The 17510-nt window shown below is 40.0% G+C and overlaps 1 protein-coding gene across 36 annotated transcripts in view; it reads left to right on the plus strand.

Annotated features, from left to right (window-relative positions):
* LOC140459699 (calcium/calmodulin-dependent protein kinase type II subunit beta) overlaps positions 1–17510 on the plus strand; it is a 265742-nt gene that overhangs the window by 222796 nt on the left and 25436 nt on the right. For 5 of the 36 annotated variants that reach the window (XM_072554076.1, XM_072554075.1, XM_072554080.1 and 2 more), the window contains 3 exons: positions 5918–6013; positions 15336–15461; positions 16600–16716. The exons of 26 other annotated variants lie outside the window; for them this stretch is intronic. In XM_072554076.1, the coding sequence (XP_072410177.1) occupies positions 5918–6013; positions 15336–15461; positions 16600–16716 (339 nt within the window). The remainder of the gene's footprint in view (positions 1–5917; positions 6014–15335; positions 15462–16599; positions 16717–17510) is intronic. 5 more of the 36 variants (XM_072554082.1, XM_072554083.1, XM_072554085.1 and 2 more) reach the window with 2 other exon arrangements.

Genomic DNA, 17510 nt, shown 5'->3' on the forward strand with positions numbered 1-17510 from the left:
CTCACCGACAATGTAATCTGTAACACTTGATCACTTGTGGTGTATCTCTCAGTGTGACCCAGGGTTTTGCAAAAGCACCAGTTGTCAAAGCTGTCCAACTTGGGTGACAGCTTCACTGTTCTCTTGCATATCTCACTGACCGAGATTACAGATGGAACTACTTTGCACATGTCGAATCGCAGTTTCATGACTATACTGGTAGATTTGGATGCCTAGATTGGGTGCAGCCACTGCTGCTTTCTAATGTTTGTGTGGGGTGTCAGTCTCGATATCCCTTCCTAGAGATGTTGCTCCCTCTGTTGAAGTGGTGGTTATCCTTGACATCCTTTTACCCTGTAGTTACTGAGGCCTTGTCAATGTCTTGGTCAGCTTGTAGCTGTACGTAGATCAACCTTGGTGCCACTCCCATCAAGACTGACAGTCATGTCTTGAAGCACGTTCAATTCTTCAGCCAGCATCACACCTCAGCAGCTGAATATCAAGCTGTGAGAAATTACTAGATTCGAGCTCTATAAAAGCCGAAAGAATAACACTGAAGTGTCAGCGACACACCAGCACAGTTATTGGAACAAGACAGGAACCTCATCACAGTAGAACTCCTAGATCTGTGGGTAATGTCCCAGAAAACAACAAGCATGATGCCTTTATCAAGTACCAAAAAAAGTGGCACCTTAGCAACTGAAATAACTGGCAAGGCATAACACTGCTGTCAGGACCTGGCAAGGACATCAGCATAGTACCTTTCAACCGATTAAGAGCAGAGTCATAGTCATAGAGTCATAGAGATGTACAGCATGGAAACAGACCCTTTGGCCCAACCCATCCATGCCGACCAGTTATCCCAACCCAATCTAGTCCCACCTGCCAGCACCCGGCCCATATCCCTCCAATCCCTTCCTATTCATATACCCATCCAATTGCCTCTTAAATGTTGCAATTGTACCAGCCTCCACCACATCCTTTGGCAGCTCATTCCATACCCGTACCACATTCTGTGTGAAAAAGTTGCCCCTGTTTTATATCTTTCTCCTCTCACCCTAAACCTATGCCCTCTAGTTCTGGACTCTCCGACCCCAGGAAAAAGACTTTGCCTATTTATCCTATCCATGTCCCTCATAATTTTATAAACCTCTATTGCTTTAGGAAAAACAGGCAGGGTTCCAAGATAGTAGATCATACTGTTAGCAGATGTTTATGCTCAGGAATATCAGAGAGTAAATCCTAGAATATCAGAGGCAATATGTTCGACAGAGAAAGCTTTTGTTAATCTCCATGAACAGTCACTCTTGTACATTGCTCAGTGGCAACCCAGAAAGGTTTATTCAGAGTGGTTTACAATGCTCCGGTTGCACTGTCCACCATAGACTGCTTGAACATCACAGCAGTGAGGTTGGAGATATTTTTCATCAAGCTATTAAGAGATGTTATGACACACCTCTAAAGCAGGTGGGTCTTGGGTATCTGGCTCAGAGATAAGGACATTGCCAGTGCACCTCAAGGGCCCTTCAGCACAAATGTATACTCAGCCAATTCCTGATCTACTTGATGATTTCATCAAGAGGAAACTGATGGTGGCTGCAGAATTGGACATCCCACAGCAACCCATGCCGTTTGATGGATCTAGATTTTGTGAAGGATATTGTCTTGCTGGTCCAAAGAAAATATGACTTTCTAATCTTTGTTTTTAAAGAGTACGAAATGTTTAGAATTGACCATTGGACTTGTCTAGAATTTGAATTCCACTTAATGCTAATTGGAGGGCAACACCAAACTTGAGTAAAAATTAAAAGTGTTCTGAGTGTATTGTGAGCTTCACTAAACCCGGTTTCTATAATCCAGAGAGAAATCAGACTTTCCTGTTGAGGTACTTAAAATATGCAGTGGGATGATAAAATGTTAGGTTATTCCTGGTGTTTCTTTAAGTTTTTACCATGGGGAACCTTATCAAACACCTTATTGAAATTCATATACACCACATCAACCACTTTACTGTCATCCACCTGTTGGTCACTTTCTCAAACCTTGACAAACACGTCACTATTTACACTGGAAAAAGACAATGTTGTTGAGGAGAATACTGAGATACAGGCTACTAGACGAGATGGGGTTGAGGTTCACAAGGAGGTGGTGTTAGCAAATTCTGCAAAGTGTGAAAATAGATGTCACCTGGGCCGGAAGAGATTTATCCTAGGATTCTCTGGGAAGCCAGGGAGGAGATTGCAGAGCCTTTGGCTTTGATCTTTGTCATTATTGTCTACAGGAATAGTTCCTGAAGACTAGAGGATAGCAAATGTTGCCCCCTTGTTCAAGAAAGACAGCCCTGGTAATTCTAGAACAGCGAACCTTACTTCAGTTGTGGGTAACTTGTTGGAAAGGGCTATAAGAGATAGGATTTATAATCCTAAGGAATAAGTTGATTAGGGATAGTCAACATGGTTTTATGAAGGTTAAATCGTGCTTCACGAATCTTACTGACTTCTTTGAGAAGCTGACTAAACAGGTGGATGAGGGTAAAGCAGTTGATATGATGTATATGGATTTCAATAAAGTGTTTGGTTAGGTTCCCCACAGTATGCTATTGCACAAAATACAGAGGCATGGGATTTCGCAGTTTGGGTAAGAAATTGGCTAGCTGATTAAAAAAAAGAGGCTGGTGGTTGATGTGAAATGTTCCTCCTGGAGTTCAGTTACTAGTGGTGTACTGCAAGTATTTGTTTTGGGGGCCACTGCTGTTTGTCATTTTTATAAATGACCTGGATGAGGGTGTAGAAGGGTGGGTTAGTAAATTTGCAGATGACACTAAGGTCGGTAGAGTTGTGCATAGTGCCGAAGGATGTTGTAGGTTACAGAGGGATATAGATAAGCTGCAGAACTGTGTTGAGAGGAGGCAAATGGAGTTTAATGCAGAAAAGTGTGATTTGATTCACCTTGGAAGGAGTAACTGGAATGCAGAGTACTGGGTAAATGGTAAGATTCTTGGTAATGTAGATGAACATAGAGTTATTGGTGTCCATGTGTACAGATCCCTGAAAGTTGCCATCCAGGTTAATAGAGTTGTTAAGGAGGCATACAGTGCGTTAGCTTTTATTAGTAGAGGGATTTTGGAGCCATGAGGTCATCCTGCAGCTGTACAAAACTCTGGTGTGACCGCACTTGGAATATTGCAAATAGGTCTGGTCAGCACATTATAAGAAGGATGCAGAAGCTTTGAAATGGGTTCAGAGGAGATTTACTGGGGTGTTGCCTGGTAATGGAAGGAAGGTCTTATGAGGAAAGGCTGAGGGACTTGAGGCTGTTTTCGTTGCAGAGAAGGTTTAGAGGTGACTTAATTGAGATAAAGAAGATAATCAGAGGGTTAATTAGGGTGGACAGTGAGAACCTTTTTCATCAGATATGATAGATAGCACGAGGGGACGTAGCTTTAAATTGAGGGTGATAGATATAGAACAGGTGTCAGAGGTTGTTTCCTTACTCAGAGTAGTAAGGGGTGTGAATGGCCTGCCTGCAACAGTAGTAGACCCACCAACATTAAGGGCATTTAAATGATCATTGGATAGACATATGGATGAAAATGGAATAGTGAAGGTGAGATGGGCTTCAGATTGGTTCCACAGGTCGGCGCAACATCAAGGGCCAAAGGGCCTGCACTATGCTATAGTGTTCTAATTTGTGTACATTTATACCCACTATATAAATTTCTGAGATTGATTTTGCCTTTGCCATTTAAGAACTTAATAATTTCTTTGAGCTCTTCTCTTTGATCTTAAGAGGTTGTAGAGCAGTATGCCCAGATGCTCATGAATGGCATATTATTTTTAGTGTACTAACATTCAGTGATATCTAAAAGTGGAAGGAGGTTGAGAAGACTTGTCAAGCTGTCTCATTCTGATGTTTCAGTATGCTGTTTCATTTGGGATAAAGCTGCTATGGGGAAATTATTCCTTACTTCACAAGCCATCAGATAAATCATGTCACTTCCCATGAGTTTTGCAACTGAGAGATAATTTCAGCTAAATCAGTCTTCATACTCGAGCTCTGCTTTGGCTTATTTTTGAGAAATGACTGCAAGGGCAAACAAACATAACTTATTCAAATGTTGTGTAGTTGATGTTGTGCTGAGAATCACTGTTGCATCTGCTATTATCTCATTAGCGTGTCTCAGCAGTAATTCTGCTTTTATCTTCTTCTAACTGTATGCATGACAACAACGTAGGTTTTGAGTCATCCCACCAATGTTCTCACTGCTCAGGCCAGATTTAAACATGTTGTGACAAGGTGATGCCACAACTTTGAAGGTGATTAGTTATAGGTGTCATGTAAAAACTGACACAAGGCTGGTGTTAGATATTCTTGAAGTTGATCAGTGGGTAAAAAACAGAGAATTAACTTGTTTGGCAAACTCAGGCTCCTTGGTGCCTTCAGTGTGTATGTAGCTCATAAAGGAAATGTGAAAGTGTTGACAGCCAATTATTTCCCTTTGGTGCTTAACTTTTAGACTTTTAATAAACTGCATTACCGCCCTACAAAACAGTTCGTCCTTTATAATGTGTCCTGAATTATTTCTGACTCCATCCACCAGCTCAGCTGTGAAGAGTAGGTTCAAGTCAATGAGTTCCAGTTGCCTGTCTCATCATTGAAATTTGTTGTCTGTTCATCCATAGTGCATTCTTATTTTTGGTAGGGCAAAGTAATTTTTGAAAAGCGTTATCTAGTAACTATGGAACAGGTTTTGGAATTTATAGAATTAAGACACAAGTCCCAGAGAAATATGCGTGTGCCATTTATGAGCTTAACCAAAGCAGAGACACATTACTCTCTGAACCGATCATTACATGAACACTGAGTGAGTTTGTGTGACGGTGCATTGATATCCAAGCTGAATGTAAAATGGCTTAGATTCTTACCAAAGTCAATGGGTAGAATTGGATCTTGTGAATCATCAGGTCTTTGTATTTAATAAGTTTGATTTCAAGCAGACCAGAAATTCCAGAATGTGTGAGCAGTTCATGAGGCATGGATCTCAGTAAAATGTAAAGCAGTTTTTTGTATTCCTGGGTTTGGGTCTTGCAGTGGAGTGTGTGAAGCAGTCGGGTAACAGGCAAACAATACAGTTGTCGGTTTGATAAAGGTTAACTTCTTGTCATGCTCATAATGTTATGATATTCAGAAAGCGAATTCTAACTTTCATGGAGTAACTGGTGTTGTTCGTCAAGGTTTGTACCTTCTTATCCAATAACATTTCATCTCAACAGAGAATTTCATTTCACCAATTGTCTGCATTTTTGCAGTGAAGAGTATCCAAAGGCCAGAAATGTGTGTCCTGTGCCATTTGTCTGAGTTGTTCCTTTTCACCCCCTTGAGGACATGGGCCCAGGTTGGAGGTTACTTCTGCCCGTTGTCAGTGTGCTCACTCAGTGGCAGATCACCAATTGATGAGAGCCAAACTGCTCTTTCTGTCTTGCTTCTCTCCCAACTCACCCATGTCCAAACCAAAAAAAAAATGTGCCTGTTGTGTTTCCACCAGTGTTTACAGCTGCTCTGTCCAGTGAATTATCAGAATAGGAAACGAATGGAACCATGTGGCACTCTCAAAATTCAGTGTGTGCCACTACTCCCAAGGCCTGGGAAATGTCATACACATTGGGCTCATGCTTTTAATCAATGAAGTTTATCAATTAAGGTTTTTTTTTGAATACAGGATTGGTAATATTTCTGCCTTATCTCTTATGTACACATTCCCACTTCAGACCTTTTATATGAAAAAGTCTTTGAATAAGCAAAACTATACTTGAGTCTTGTTGAAATGTCCCATCATTATTTTTGCCCCTCACCTTGTGGTGTTTTCATCATTCATTCTGTTTACTGTGTAACATGCTCTGTATGTTTGTTTCCATCGTCCTTTGCATGCTGCCTCCAGCCAAGGGCGCTGAGAGCAGTGCTGTAAGGAACCAGTCAGGTGCTGGGCCTCAGGCCGAGGTGCTCCAGTCTGCTCACCCTCCGCCTCCTGTACTCTGTAAGTTGTCTGGGCATGCTGTGTTCTGCATTTCACGCGACAGCCTGTGTGTGTTTCCAAATTGTAGAAAGTGGCCATTCATAAAAAGAAAACATGAAAACGTTTTTTATGTAGGTTACTGACATTGAAGGCACAGTTTCTTCTCAAAGTTACAGATTCATTTTACCTTTTGAGGAATGTTTGAAATCCAGCTGTTAATTTGTCCCAAAATTAAATCTGTGTTCACTTTACTGGCAAATGTTTAATTTCTACCATATTATTTTAACCTGAAATATTTCAATAATCAAATTGTGAATGTTTGAATTCACCTCGTTTTCAGAAGAAAATTTTAACTTTGTAATTCAATTTGAGATAAATGCAAAGAAACCAGTGTGAAGCATCTGAGACTTGGCTTCCCCAAGAAAAGTTGTGGATGTAAACACAATTGACTCGAGTCATTTATTGTTGTCATATCCTGACTGGCAGTTAGCCAATCTGGCACGTGACTCAGATTTAGCACCTCAAAAGAAGGTGACATCTGTATTCACTAAGGATATGAAGTCATCTTAATGATGTATTGAACACTTTCACAAAACATTTAAGACATGATGCCTGCTGTACCACTTAAATGTACAAATTTGAATAACCACCATCCAAATGATTCCAGTACAGTGCCTGTTAATCTCCCAGAGGTGACCTGAGTATGTTTCACTGCACTTCCACAATTTCACCTCATATCTGAGAGACTTTAGACCTCACGTGTAAATTACATCAGTAACGGTGCACTGATCATGCCAAACATGTGATATGATGATAAAGTCAAAAATATGAAATGAGAACACACAGAAACCATCACCATTATCTTTGTGTTGGCATCTCTTATAGTAGTCATTAGAATCTGAGATACCAAGTCAGGACACAGCCTGAAACGCAGCATATAAAGTTTGCCTACTCAGTTGCCATTCCAGTTTTTGACACGTGCACACAATATCACAAGTATGTTTGGAAAACGTTTTGAAATCCTTCAGTTCTGGAACTAACTCAAAACTATTTTGAAAATGAAGCCGAGGTTATTTTGATTGAAGTAGTTCCAGCAACAAGAATTTGCAAAAATTATTTAGTTTTACAGCTGTAATGATGACATGATTATAGGCTGATCAACAACTCATTTCATTAAAAGAGTTCAAGAGCTTTGCACTAAAACATTAAAAGAGCTAATACATAACACTACAGCAGAAAGTGAACATTCAAAACATTGAAAGCTTCATGAGTCAACCCTTTCAATGTTTTTCAGACTGAGTCTGTAATTCATTAGCTTGTTGAATGTTGAATGATTTATTATGAATGGCCTAAGCTCAAATCTGCATGATGTTCAGCTTCTTCATCTTTGGCTTGAACCATTAGACTTGTTTTACAAGGCTAACTGCAGTCATTCTAAAGTACACCATCTCATCTTTGAAGCTGCATGATTTGTGATTTTGCTGTTGTTGATTGAATGTAAAAGGAGGGTATTGGCACATTATGTTTGTTTGTAAACACTAAATATTAGACTTTTTGGTTCAGTTCACAGCCAAATTTCTCCCACGTGGTGAATTCATTGGCTGAGTTGGGAAGATATGTTTTTGCACGGTGTTTTAGAAATTGAAAAGGAAACCATTAGTCTACACAGTGTAGAAGAGCATCCGAACATAGGGGTGATAATGTCTCCAAAACCATCAGTTTTAGTTTGACCATTGAAGTTGGTGAGGTGTCTCTTCTGTCTTCCAAATATGGATTTCTCAACCTTGATTGCTTTTACTTCTGCTGGATAATGTTACCATTGCCAGCATGAAAGCTAATGCCCCAGAATATACTTAAGTGACAGCTTTTGATTCAATTTTTTGAACATGATGAATGTCAGAACTCTATTTCGAAAAAAATCCTCTTCACATTTTCTCCCTTTACTGCTCCTCATCTCACCTTTCACTGTACCACAGGATCCTTGTTCAGTCATTTTGAAATTCCAAACTGTTTTAAACTGTAAAAATGGATAAATTACTCATTCCAAGCAACCCTGAGAAAGTGGTTGATGGATTGATTTACAGCCAAGTAGCTTGAAAGGCCCTTTCCTGAGAGGGCTGAAAGTGTGGACCACATATTGTGGCACTGCAGTCAGAACAGACAGAGGTAACAGATCTCCCCTCAAGGACAGTCATCAACCACTTTTGTTTCTAGCAATGATCTGGCATTTTCCGCCTTTTTTTTAGACTAAAAATTCATATTGTTTGGTTTATTGAAGTCATTTGCAATTTTCCCGTGCTGGGATTGACTTTAGAGCCTCAGAATTGATAACCATCCCTGGACGATAGTACTCTCAGATGGGTGCATTTTTAGCAAGGCCTTCTTATTTCGCTGTGATTTGAGGCTTTCTGATGCATCATAGTTCAAACCCCAGAATACAATGACATACATACACCCATACCCCCACCCTTCATTGATTCCCAGTAAGGGTCTGATTTTGACTTGTGGAGAAGTGAGGTAGTCTTTTGCTTTTGTTCCTTGAACAAGCATGAGCATCACTGGCAATGCCAACCTTTGTTGCTCCGTCTTTTTAAACTACTGCAGTATGTGCAGGTACTCCACAAATGCTTTTTGTGAAGGGAGTACGATAGTGACTGGGGAAGGCATCAGCTGCTTCACCTTATTAGTCTTATCCAATGCCAAGTAACTGAAAGACAAGGAGAATACAACAGGCTTCATGGCAGGATACCTGATACTTCACGTGGCTGGGAAAGTACTGGGAGCATGAAGGGAGTGAACATTTGTTCAGTTCTTCCATTTTAATTTGGATTTTTAAGAAATTCTGTATGTGGCTCATTAATAGACATGGCAAAATGGCACCAAAATGTGGGTTCATGCAGCTTTAAATTCATTGACATGCAACATTCTGACAAGTCACTGCATTTGTCTCAATCACCTCCAAAGTTTCCTATATTTCTAATGTCTTTAAAAGGTTTCTAGTGTATGCCAGCTTTAATGGCTTTGCTGGGTGGGGAGGGGGTTGGTAGAGAGGGAACGTGATCCTGAACCTGAGTTATAGGAAACTATATGGAATTGTAGTAAAACAATCGTCTGTCAAAAGATTTGTTTGCCTTTTTATTATTACTGTACAAATGTTAAAATGCCTGTTCCAATGAATACCACTATTATGTTAGCTGAAATGTAATGGATAGCTGACTGGGACAGCTTGGTACTATTCCTTCAGCTTGTGAGCTCCAAGTGCATTGCATTCCTGCAGTGTGCTAGAGTGGGCACCTGCCTGTGTTAGGGAAAAGTACGACAAAAGTTCTAATCAGCTGTCCTACTTACACAGTGAAGATGTTGAGAAGGCTGACTGGTTTCCTTGAATTAAAAGATGCAATTCCCAACTTAGGAATGAAAAAAAAACCTGAAACCTCTTTATGTTCTTGAAGCTGCAGTTTTTGATGCAGTATGAAACATTAAAAGATAGTTGTCATCAACTCAAAACATTTCCTGCAATGGCCACAAAGACAATTATGCAAAACATCCTTCGTCCCTTTTATGAGATATCCCTTTATGTATCTGACACAGTATCTCATTCCGATGATGGTCTTTACAGTTAATTCAGATAATGGAAAAAGTCGATTTGCAGTGTCTTGTCTGAAGCTGTAGTCATTCACAAAATCTCGGCTGTTCTTTGTAATTTCTAGGGTGTAGGTTTGCTCACTGAGCTGTAGGTTTGATATCCAGACGTTTCATTACCTGGCGAGGTAACATCATTAGTGGCGACCTCCAAGTGAAGCGAAGCTGTTGTCTCCTGCTTTCTATTTATATGTTTGTCCTGGATGGGGTTCCTGGGGTTTGTGGTGATGTCATTTCCTGTTCGTTTTCTGAGGGGTTGATAGATGGTATCTAGCTCTATGTGTTTGTTTATGGCGTTGTGGTTGGAGTGCCAGGCCTCTAGGAATTCTCTGGCATGTCTTTGCTTCGCCTCTCCCAGGATAGATGTGTTGTTCCAGTCAAAACGGTGATTGTTTTCATCCGTGTGGGGAAAAAAAAACCCACCATTTCGACTGGGACAACACATCTATCCTGGGACAGGCGAAGCAAAGACATGCCAGAGAATTCCTAGAGGCCTGGCACTCCAACCACAACACCATAAACAAACACATAGAGCTAGATACCATCTATCAACCCCTCAGAAAACGAACAGGAAATGACATCACCACAAACCCCAGGAACCCCCATCCAGGACAAACATATAAATAGAAAGCAGGAGACAACAGCTTCGCTTCACTTGGAGGTCGCCACTGATGATGTTACCTAGCCAGGTAATGAAACATCCGGATATCAAACCCACAGTTCAGCGAGCAAACCTACACCCTAAACCTCAACCTGAGCTACAAACCTTCACAAACTTTGTAATTTCTGCTTAAAACTGAAAAATGTTGTGGTTGGAATGGCTTGAGTCTTTTAGCAGATATAGTCCATGTCTCATTGGTGTAATATAGCATAATTCTCAGAGATTTATGTAGTACAGAAGGGGGTATTTGGCCCATCATTTCCATGCCAATCAGCAACAATAACACAAGCCCCGTTTGCCAACTTTTGGCCCATATCTCGGGAAGCTGTGATAATGCAAATTGTTAGAACATGGCGGTGACCTCCTCTGTTAATTAAATCAAGCACCCAGAAAAGCTCACCTTGTCTCATAATCTGTTAAAATATGAGTGACACAGAACTTCCAAATTCTACTACTTAAAGAAAATAATATCAAATTATTCTTTAAATCGAAAAATGACTGTTAAACAACAACTATTCACAACTCTAAGCCCCCCTTTTCTTGACTACTTATTACCTGCGACCAACTCTATAACAATGTACTGTTCCAATAAACACTTGTTCAAACTACATCAACTTAATTTCAAAACCACACAGCGGCTGTCGTCTTCTGGCTGAAGATCTCCCCAGATCATGGTCTTGCTTTTTACTGTGAATACGTTTTAGATGAAAAGGTAGCTTTGAGAGAGAGTTTCCGAATTTCTTGGATCTGTGTTGATGGTAGTTGTTTGGTCCAATTTTCAAAATGCCAGCCTTTTTTATATCCTGCATCAGATTGTCTCATTGGTTCGATGTTGGCAAAACATTAAACTCAAACTTGATTGGACTTTAGTATTCTGGGGCATAATATAAATTGATTGGTTACATTCAAATTGTTGTCAAAACAGCAACGAGCTCAGGTATCCAATTCATATCCAAATGTTATGTATTTTCAATTTTCCAGTACTCTGAGATTGGTTTCTTGTTATATCACAGGTGCTTGTAAGCTCTCAGTGCAGAACATCATTCACTCTCTCTCGTAAAGGTAGAGTACATGACTTTAGGTTCATAACAAAATGAATATTTACAGACTGATAAAATGTTTTGAGAGTTTCTGACTGAACCACTCTATCAGGCAGACTACACTGCCCTTTTGAGTGACAACATTTCTCCTCAACGGTCCTCTTTGCCATCTCCTTATCTTAAATTTATGTCCGTCTTAAAAGGCATTGGACACACACACGAAGAGGAAAGTTTGAGAGGGATATGGTCCAAATGCAGGTAAATGGGGCGAGTTAGGTTTGAGAAACTTGATCAACATGGACAAGTTGGGTTGAATTCAACCTTGGAAGGTGACAGGTAATGAGGGTTGGCTAACATACAAGGCACTACACTATAACAAGTAAGACCCTGAAAAGTTCTGTACATACGTGGGATCTTGGTGTCCATGTCCACAAATCCCTGGAGGGGACCTTCTATTAATGGTCAAAGTACCTTGCTAGCCCCTCAATCTCAATCACCTCTTTCATTCCCCTTTCAACCTTTCTGCTCCAAGGAAAACAACTTGAGCCTTTCCAACCTTTCCTCATAACTCAGATCTACAGGAGCTTCCTGCTAAATCTCCTCTGCACCATTTATAGTCCGATCAGGTCCTTCTGATAATGTACAATTCTGGCCATCACATGACACTCCAGTGGTGGCCTAACCAGTTTATGTTGTTCCAGCATAACCGCCTTGTTTTTCGATTCTCTGTCTCATCTAATAAAGGCAAGTAGCCTAGATACTTTCTTAACCACCTTGCTCCCTCCAGAGATTTGTGGGACATGCACACCAAGATTCCACTGATGTCCAGAACTTTCCAGGGTCTGACTTGTTGTAGTGTCGTCCCTTGTATATTAGCCATCCCTCATTCCCTCTCCCCTTCTAAGGTTAAATTCAGTCCAACCCGTCCATGCTGACCAAGTTTCTCAAATCTAACTAGTTCCACTTGCTTGCATTTGGCCCATGTCCCTCCCAAACTTTCCTGTGCATGCATCTGTCCAAATGTTTTTAAAATTGTAACTGTACCTGCATCTACCACTCCTTCTAGCAGTTCATTCCAGATTCCACTGTGTAAAAACATTGTATCTCAGGTCCCTTTTAATTCTCTCTCCTCGCACCTTAAAAATTACGCCCTCGAGTTTTGATCTCCCCTACCTAGGGAAAAGATCTTGGCTTCACCTTATTTATGCCCCTTTTATAAACCTCTAAGATCAACCCTCGACCTCCAAGCTCAAGTGGAAGAAGTTTCAGCCTTCCTAGCCTCTCCATATAATTCAAACTCAACAGTCCTGGCAACATCCTGGTAAATCTCTTCTGCATCTTCTTCAATTTAATAATATCCTTCCTATAGCAGGGTGGCCAGAACTGTACGCAGTACTCCAAAAGTGACCTAACCAACATCCTGTACAACCTCAATATGACCTCCCAAATCCTATACCCAATGGTCTGAAGGCAAGTGAGCTAAATGCCTTCTTATCCACTCTGTCTATCCTTCATGAAACTTTCAAAAAACTGTGAACCACTACTCAGGGTCCTATTATTAACTTTATAAGTCCTGCCCTTGTTCATTTTACCAAAATGCAATACCTCACATTTATCCAAATTAAACTCTGTGTCACTCCTCTGCCCACTGGCCCAATTGGTCAAGATCTCTTTGTAATATTAGATAACCTTCTTCACTGTCAACAATACCACCAATTTTAGTGTCAGCTGCAAACTTACTAATCATGCTTCCTAAATTCTCATCAAACTTGTTTATAATTAACTGGTTTTGAAATTCTCTCCAATCTTTGATTAAGCACTGATCTTCACAGAATCATATACAATTTTTCTTGCAAATTTTCCATCAACATAAAGATTATTTTTTGAGTGTGCTGACACTGTATAGACTGCAGTGGTTCATAAAGGCAGCTCAACTTCATCTTTTTAAGGGCAACTAGAGTTGGGCAATATATATTGCCCCAAACAGCAACATCCACGTCCCACGAATTAATTTTCCAAAATATTAACATTAAGCAATACATTTGAGCCAACAAATTTGATGTTACCATCTGACTCCCACAAATCTTGAGATGCTAATTTTATTTGCCATTCACTTGCAATGCACAAATCTGGATCTACCCACAAGTCAGTGATGAACTGTTTAAGATGACAACGTGATCACTAGCTTCTCCACTTTGTTTCCATTTAATATATTCCAACCACAATCTATATTTATTTCAAATAAAATGTGTTCAGTTAAAGGCACCAGTAATAATCCTTCATTTTGCTTTTGGAGAAAACATTTTGTGTGAACATCAGAAATATATGTTACATAACCTTGCTCAGGTAAACAAAACCGTGTGATTCCTGATGCATTGTTTGGTGGCTCTGCATTCTGATTGGCTGGCCAACCCAGTTTTGCATTGAACTGACTACCTTTCGAACAACTTGTCAATGAGCCCTTTTCTGTTTTGCTCTTGTTATATTACTTTTCTCAGATGTTTCAAATACATGAAGTGTAGCTGTTCCTTCCCATCATTGGACAATCATCTATTTTCATAATTTCTGCAAAAGAAAGCCATCAACATGTGTGCTGAGAAGCAACAAGGGTGTTACAGATCATTCAGACTTCTATTTCTTTATCATGTTTTCACTTGGAGCTCTGAATGATGATGGGAGATGTTCCTATTTTGTTTCCATCATTTGGTTGACCAGGAATCTCTCCTGCTGTTTGAGCTTGTTACTTCAATTGTGTTGGAAAGCGAAATAACCCCACAAAAGCCAGTATCCAATCACCAAGTCACCCTGATTGACAAAAGACCAGTCTTTCACTGCAGTACTATTTCATAAAGATTCAGGCACCCAGAGTCAGTATCTGGGACACTCCCTTTTTTGTGTCAGCCAGGGCTCCCGGATTGGACTGGATTAATAGTCCCAATCGGGGAACTCATATTCTACAAGATTGATCTGGCTGACTTTGTTACAGTCACTGTTGAAAGATTTACAGGTTAATATTAAATTGTTTATTTGTATTTTGAATCCATCTTTCTTGTCCTGGGTAGGACTCTTAACCAATCTACTCCATTAGATGCTATGCACTGCACACCATGAGATGAATGCACTTCTGAGATGTAGCACACACTTTCTTACAAAATATAAGGGTGTCAATGCAGCAAGCTAATTTTTACATACCTAACGCTTGTTCAAGGGAGAGACTAGTATCCATTGGTGAGCAGAAAAATTAATTTTCTTCAGACTAAAACTGTCTTACATTGTTGAGTATGAAAAGACACAACCACCCTTGAAGATTTTTCATGGTATAAATCTTAACAGTTCAAACTCGAAGCATTTTTGTATGGGTTCCATGCAGCATGTGTCAGTGATGATGTCACTCATTGCATAAAAAAGATGTGGCATTGTCGGGATCCTAAGATTAAAAACCAAGTGCTTACCTCCCTGGTGCATAGCAATCAGGCCACAGCAAATGTTGATTTTCTGCTGCTTATCAAAGCATGAATGCATTGTTCTCCTGATTTCCTGGACCAGACAGTGCCTTCAGCATGGTATGAAACATTGTGATCTGCACTTAATCAGCATCTAAACTCTAAGTGCAACCCAGCCATGAATTTTTAACCTGTGTTCAGAAAAGATCTGATGCAAGTTCTCATTGCGAGATGGCAATTTGATCAACTTTTCTGTCTCTTTTTCTCTTCAGCAACTCTCTGCCTGTCTGTCAGTTACTTTGTTTCTTTGTTCAACTTAGGGGAGAACAAACCATTGTAATATATTGGTAAATATCATGCAATCGCAAATACAGTTTTTAAAACTTGACAGTTTTAGTAAAACAACACAGAAAATGGATGTTATATGTTTCATTGAACTCTTGACAATTCACATTCATAAGGATGTATGAAACACATTCCATTTTACTTGAATTTTCCATAAAGATTGTGCTTTTTACAGCTTTTCATCCCAGCTTCTCTCCATCTCCCACTATTAGCTGCAAAGTTCACAGATGTTCTTAACAGTGTACGGAGAGGGTCAGGACCCTTTCCTGACCATGAGGGGCTCCTGACTCCTGCTGCACAGCCTCCACTGCCTCCTCTCACTCCCTCTTCTATGCCCAGTAAGTAAGTCTGTCATGAAAGACCACTGAGCATGTGGCGTGTGCACTGATAGCATGCAAGTGTTGGGCACCCATATTCAGCTTTGTGCAAATAATTGAGCCAAAAGACTTAATGACCCATGAAGACTACAATTTTAAGTTGTTGCATGGCCATTGGGGCAAAAGCTGTTTTTCTCATAGGGCAATAAATGTTGGAATGGAAATGCCATGACAATGTGGTGTAGTTCCATTTAAACATACAGTTTGGGACTGATTAATGCCGTATCAGTGATGTGAAATAGCCCTGCTCTTACACGACTGTGATCATTTTCGAACCAAACCACAAACAACAGTTTGCATTCCTGTCAGCCTGCCCTGCTATGCCAAAGTTTAAACAGCACTCTTGCCATCGAAAGGTACAATGAGATATATGGTTAACAAGGTCGATTTTGAGAAAACAGAACACTTTCTCAGTGACTCTTGACTTTTCTGTCATCGTAACATGTTTTACCTTCCTTAAATCCACAATGCTATCAATTAATTTTAACAAAAATTTGGAGACTTAGACTTGTGGAATAATGACACACACCCCTGTGCTGAAGAAAATTCAGTTACAACTTGTTCTGAATTATGTGGAATAATTATACTTTGTTAGACACTCGCAGTTGCTGGTCTTGTTAACACTTTGTTAGCACTTGCACACTTTGGAGGTGAGGTCAAACACAGCAGTTTACTTACATTCACCTATTGTGGCTGTGCTCAATAATCTAAATTCTCAATCGAGCAACACCTTGATCTGAAATGCTCAGACGTGCATTCAGGTCCCTTTCTAAGCTCTTGAAAGTGGACCTTCTCAGGTCCAGACTGATGAAAACACAAGTTTAATGGATAATTTCCTTCTGCAATCAGTTTGTTCTGTGAATCTCTGCGTAGTTCAAAGAGAACTCTGATTTAAAAACTTTTGCCATGCAGTACGGAACCATCTAAAGTTAACATGTTTAGAAACTGAAAATAGACACAGTTAAATCTTCTGTAAGTTTTGCAGCTTGCTCAGCAATGCAACTTGTGCAGCAAAGAATAGCACGCCATGGTTTCACTTCTGCCAGCTATTTTATAACCTTGTATATTATTACATCATATTTTCACCTTCCATCCTCAGCTGCGAAATTCACAGATGTTTTAAAGTGTGTGCCACGACAGTCCGCACCTTTTGCTGAATCTGAGGGTGGCCAATCTGTTCAGGTACCACCTCTCACTCCCTACATCTCTATCCCTTGTAAGTAGCAAGCAATGCTGCCTGACTGAGATTCAGCCTTCTGTATAAGGCTGAACGAATGCAATGCACTTTCAGCATGTGGAAGGTGTGCATCTTTCTTGCAAGTTTAAAATGCAGAAAAGCTGGCAGTGATCTAAAATTTATGATGGATATTATTTTAGGACATTCGTCTACAATTAAGCTTTGCTTGTAACTTGCTTGGCAGTTATTTCCAGGCAACAGTCAGTGTACAAGTCCTAAATGATGATGCAAGCAATTTGAACATTCAGTTCAACTTGAGCTTTTAAACAAAGCATGAGCCCAGTGCCAAGATAGAAACAGAAGGATATAATCATACAGTAAATTGACCAGGTACAAAACACTGCTTCTTGAAAAATGCTTGGCATGTTTCCAGTTTTGAAAGGTGGTTAAGTCAGGAATACAGTCAGTTCTACTATAATGGAGTTCTGGTAGTTCCATTCTCGTGCAACCCCGTGTTAGATGAAAATCACGTAACAGCAGCACCATTTCAACTAATAAGGTTGGGATTGCATTGTAACCAATTTGCATTAACGAAACACGCAGTATAGCAGAACAAGCTGTATTTGAGTATAATAACTGTTCTTCCCTACCAGTAACAGCTGGTCGGTAATAAATCATGGTTCTCTTGCTCCTGAGTTAAATTTTCTGTCAACTTTCAATGATCTGATTCCAGAACATTTCTGACAAATGAAAATGGCTTGATGCACAAACATTTATATTTCCGTTCTCAACAAGGTGAATCTGAGCTTCCAGTTGCTGCTCCCAAACTGCTT

This window comes from Chiloscyllium punctatum, chromosome 35 (genome assembly GCF_047496795.1).
Source record: "Chiloscyllium punctatum isolate Juve2018m chromosome 35, sChiPun1.3, whole genome shotgun sequence".
NCBI classification, from domain to species: Eukaryota; Metazoa; Chordata; class Chondrichthyes; order Orectolobiformes; family Hemiscylliidae; genus Chiloscyllium; species Chiloscyllium punctatum.